This window comes from Buceros rhinoceros, unplaced genomic scaffold (genome assembly GCF_000710305.1).
Source record: "Buceros rhinoceros silvestris isolate BGI_N320 unplaced genomic scaffold, ASM71030v1 scaffold32738, whole genome shotgun sequence".
Classification (NCBI taxonomy): domain Eukaryota; kingdom Metazoa; phylum Chordata; class Aves; order Bucerotiformes; family Bucerotidae; genus Buceros; species Buceros rhinoceros.
This window is the reverse complement of record NW_010425742.1, coordinates 8,247-13,356: the sequence shown is the minus strand read 5'-3', so window position 1 is coordinate 13,356 and position 5,110 is coordinate 8,247. Positions and strand designations below refer to the sequence as shown.

General features: G+C 42.8%; 1 protein-coding gene across 1 annotated transcript in view; it reads left to right on the top strand.

The window, feature by feature from the left end:
- The window catches only part of CAMSAP1 (calmodulin regulated spectrin-associated protein 1), a 25,016-nt gene extending 22,760 nt beyond the window's left edge, over positions 1–2,256 (top strand). The window contains exons 13-18 of the mRNA XM_010141258.1: positions 1–93; positions 182–390; positions 477–579; positions 944–1,059; positions 1,295–1,413; positions 1,735–2,256. The exon at positions 1–93 is cut by the window's left edge and continues 20 nt beyond it. Of these exons, the coding sequence (XP_010139560.1) occupies positions 1–93; positions 182–390; positions 477–579; positions 944–1,059; positions 1,295–1,413; positions 1,735–2,037 (943 nt within the window). The 3' untranslated portion in view covers positions 2,038–2,256. The remainder of the gene's footprint in view (positions 94–181; positions 391–476; positions 580–943; positions 1,060–1,294; positions 1,414–1,734) is intronic.
- Positions 2,257–5,110: the final 2,854 nt, after the last annotated feature.

Below are 5,110 nucleotides of genomic sequence, written 5' to 3'. Positions count from 1 at the left end.
ATTCCTTTTGAAACAGCAGCGCAAAGCTGAGGAGGCTCGGATCCGGAAACAGCAGCTGGAGGCTGAAGTTGAGCAAAAAAGAGACGAGGCTCGGTAATAACACAGAAAAGAATATTTGCTTTTATCTTTAAGATGAGGACAACTATTACATGTGGAATATAATGTTGTGTTTGCGTTTCAGTCGCAAAGCTGAAGAGGACCGAATACGGAAAGAAGAGGAGAAGGCTCGAAGAGAACTTATCAAGCAGGAATATCTAAGGAAAAAACAGCAGCAAATTTTGGAGGAACAAGGGCTGGGAAAGCCCAAATCAAAACCCAAAAAACCCAGGCCAAAGTCAGTCCATCGTGAAGAATCCTACAGCGATTCAGGGACAAAGTGTTCATCCACACGTAAGAATTCTGATTCGTTTGTCTGCACTGAGGTTGCAAATCTGCTTTGACAAAATGGGTTTCACGTTTTCTCTGTTCTTCTGTAGCAGATAATTTGAGCAGTGCTCAGTCTGGGTCCAGTCTGTCTTTGGCCTCGGCGGCAACAACCGAACCTGAAAGCGTTCACTCTGGGGGCACGCCCTCGCAGAGGTAGGGAGAGGCTGGACTTTGATAGTTTTACCTTTTACGATGGTATGAAATGGTGTTGGGGTTCAGTGACGTTTGCTTCAGTTCACTGGCACAGAGGCACAATAGTAATTAGTGAATTAACCTCCTACCTTACGTGGCTGCCAGCTCCGGTGGTCTGTAAAAACTTGCAACTGGCTTTTGTTTTCTCCCGAAGGATAGTAGACTTTTGCTTTGTAATCTATCAGGGAGGATTTGACTGTTTGGGGGAGGAAAAGCCTGTTCCATTCAGAGCAGCAACTGGTGAACATAGTTAAGATTGGAAGGGAAAAAACCCCAAATCTTGGCATATAATGTTCTTTTTTTTTTCTTTTTTTATTCCCCCCAGAGTTGAATCAATGGAATCCTTACCAATACTGAGCAGAAATCCCAGCAGAAACACAGAAAGAGACTGGGAGAACGCTTCCACAGCGTCCTCCATCGCTTCAGTGGCAGAATACACAGGTGACTGGTTTGGTCTGAGCATTTATTAGCAGTAGGTCAGGAAAAGCTGTGGTATATTTGTCGTGACACGTCGTTATTTTTGAGACATTGTCAGGGGTATTTTGTTCTGTTTAAATGTTTCTGAAAGTAAGTTATTGTAGAAAAATATTTGTGGGGTTTTTTTTGCTTTGGTGAATGAGAATTTTAATGTTCATAAATGTGGCGCAAATAATTTTTACTTGTTTATCTTCTTTAGGTCCAAAACTATTTAAGGAACCCAGCAGCAAATCAAACAAACCTATTATTCACAATGCGATATCTCATTGCTGTCTGGCTGGAAAAGTGAACGAACCACACAAGAATTCGATATTAGAGGTAAACGTTAAAATACAGAATTACTGACGCACTTGCAGTAGAAGGTCTCTGTAGTGCTCATTTCCCGTTCCCGCGGATGCATTGTAGCGAATGCCATTTCCTAACAGCTGCCTGTTAGGAGAACCCTCCACTGCCCGTGTGGACTGGTGGAAAACACAAGTGTGTTAGCAGTTCAACTCCTCAGTTTGTAGAAGGGCTGAAAATCATAGTTAATGATCTAGCGTTCCAAAAAACACGTACTTAGCTGTATGCAGAAACTGCTAACAGGAGGCTTTCCCCGGGGAACCATCCATGTACGCATGTTTGTTTATTTTAACGCAGGAACTAGAGAAATGCGATGCCAACCACTACATCATTTTGTTCCGTGATGCTGGCTGCCAGTTCCGAGCACTTTACTGCTATTACCCTGACACTGAGGAGATTTACAAGCTGACGGGAACAGGGCCAAAGAGCATCACCAAGAAAATGATTGACAAACTGTATAAGTACAGTTCGGACAGAAAACAGTTTAACGTGATTCCAGCCAAAACCATGTCGGTCAGCGTGGATGCGCTCACCATCCATAACCACTTGTGGCAAGCCAAGCGACCCGCAGTGCCAAAGAAGACTCAGACTCGTAAATGACCCCACGTTCTCGGGGAGAAGATTGCGGAATGGGAGCGCATCGGAAGACGACATGTTTACCATTTTCCTCCAGTTCGGTATGAAATGTGCAGAACCATAAACGCTTTTTAAGAAGCTTCTGAACAGAAACCGTGGATGCAAGTTATGAAGAATGAAGGAACGTGCCAGTGTTTTTTATGAAAGATGAATCTGCTGTTACACCCAGCGCTAACTACTGTGGCTTTCGACTGACGAGGGACTGTGCATGTAGCAAGATCTTAAACAAGAGGATTTCCTTTTACTTGAAGCTTTTCATCGGTACAAATTGGGAATAATTTAGTTCCGTTTCCTCTCCACCTCATTCCCTCCACTTTTCCTGTCATTCTTACAGTTGGCAAGCTCCAAACTTCAGTGGAAGGATTGAACAGACATTGGGTGAAGTGTTTTGGGTTTGGTTTGGTTTTTTAAACAGTCTTTAGGGAAATCTTCCTTTCAGACTTTTTTGAGGAACTGTTTAATACATCCAATTGTTGTACTGTATCTACTGCCAACGTAAGTCCAGCTCTCAGATTTCGGAAACAAGCCCCAACTTGTGCTGCTCAGACCAGAGTTTCCTTGCAGTATCTGTTTAGGGTAAGACCGCAAGGATTGCAAAAGCCAGTCTTTTTTAAAACAAATCATTCACAAATGTAGAGATTTCTGGAACACAATCAGGAAGAGGCATCCAGGTGCTACTAGCTGGGACGTGCCCGACTGAAACTTAAGGCAAGCTGACTGGAGCACAGTTATTACTGGTTTCCGTTTCAGGTAGTGTCCTAAAGATTCGTTTGCTTTAATAAAGATGGATTCTGGTAGGTATAGAACATTTCCACTCTGAGCACGCTAATCCTGTACGATGGTGCACTTAATGATCACAAATTTTAATGTTTTTATTACATCATGAAATGTAATTCTACTTTCTTTGTCCTGTCTTTATTCTGAATGAGCAGCATGCTCTAAACGAAGAGTGTGTTATGTTTTTTATTTTGGGTGATATATTAATATATATTGATTTGTTTTTCTCATTTAAAAGCGATTTTTAAACAGAGACATTTGCATTTGTTTCAAAAGCCCAAATAAGTCGAATGGCTTGGATTTCTTTTCATGTTGAAATATTAAATCTTGAGTTATGACCTTAAAAGTCTTTGTGTTTCAGCAGATTAAATTTTTGTCTGTGGTAACAGGGTATATTTGCAGTTCAGTTCCTTTTTTTTTTTTTTTTTTTTTTGGATAATCCTATGTCTCATTTTTGGCCCTGGCTGGACTTTGAGTAGGTTTCTCTAGCTATGACCTAATTTAACCTGCTCATGCGCGCCTGCTGCATCCGGGTTGACTCCACTACCTGAGGGTCGCGTAGGCTTCCAACGTTGGTTTGCACATGTTTACGTTTATTTGAAGTGTTACTTGAATATGCAAGAGGCACTACACCATCCTAGGGAGGAGCTGAGCTCTGAAGGAATGATGAGGTGTTGAGAATGATGGAAGTCCCCAAGGGTTCTGTACATAGGGGAGAAGGGTACGTAAGAAAGTGCTGACTAGGTAGAGCAAAGTGAGGGTCTTCCAGTGCGGTCTCTCCATGTTTTCCCCTTCCAGTACTCCTTGAGTAGGCTGCTGCAACTCTGTAAATTATGTTAGATAGTTTGCTGCTTGTAAATAATTAAAGGCTTTATGGTTTCTAAAGTGCTAAGTATTAAACACCGTCATGAGTGTAAGTTTTGTTACCATGCTTTTCATGCTTGTGCTTTATTTCTCACTGTTTGATATTATATACCATATTTATTTTATGAAACACTGAAATTTAATAAAAATCATTAACTGATTTCCTTTTTATTTCATGTGTGCCTTTGTTGTTGTGACACTTCATCCCCTCCAAGAACTAATACGCTTTAAAGATGTGCTATTCTGTGTTTTGTTGTGCTTGTAGAAAGCTCCAGCTGGAAGTAGCTGTAGTAACTTTACTCCAAGAGCTTTGTTCTCCCAACCCTGAAGGCAGCGTGCAAGAATGGGACCAAAAGGCTTGCAGGAAATTGGAAAGTACTTTAACAGTCTCCTTAAGGATTTGTTTCATCACTCTTCAGACTCTGGGGTCTCTCTGGTGGGTTTTCTTTGATCGGTGCATTCAGTTAGTGACAGAGTTTTGGAAGCATCGTAAGAATTTCGTTTATTGGGCTCTTCTGTGTTAGCTCGCTTGTGTTTGTAAAGACGAGTTGCCTATAGGATTTAGAGATAAGCTGGTTGGTTGAGCTCCATCATGGATCCATCTTGGTTTCACAGAAGTGAAATTTGCGCTCTTGAAACTATGGCCTTTTTCAAGGCAGAAATAATTTTCTGTGAATGGACAATAAATTTTCCAAAGTTAGGCCTTGAAAGACCATTAATCCCTAATACCTTGGCAGGGGATATGGTGTATTAATACCAGGAAGGGAGGAGAGGGAGAGAGTGAGAAGAAGCTTGTTTGTAAGATCAGAACATGGAGCCTGTGGGTGGGTGTGCAGAGAAGCGTGGGAAAACGGTTGATGTGCGTAGGCAAACGCAGACATGGCTTGGCAGAAGGGAGAAGAATTCGTTTTCTTAGACAGGTTTTATATAGTCGAAAACGTTGACTGAAAGGTGTTCACTGCTTGGCATCAGCCCAGGGAAAAATGTGATTGCAGGACCATGGCTGCTTACCACTGTGAGCACTGGTCTGTGAGGTCTATGGGATGCTGATCCCACTGGGTTTCTGGCCGCAGTTTAGTGACATCGCACTTGGGGCTTCGCTTCCAGTGCCTGAGAACCACACTGATGTGCAGGGGTGAGGTGATCTCTGGCAGGGAACTGTCAGGCAGGAATGGTGCCAGCATCATGTTTGCTGATGTCACTTCTAAAAATCACTGCTTAGAACATGCCGTTTGTCCCTCCCGCAGCCGCATGCCAGCACCATGTGAGTGCAGCTGGGGTGGTGGGGAGACACCGGCGGTTCTGGTACAGTTCTGTGCTTGGTGTCTGGGACCTCCAGCAGATAAAGAATTTGTCAGCCTGCAGCTTGAGCTGCTTGCTTAGTTTGGATTTCAGC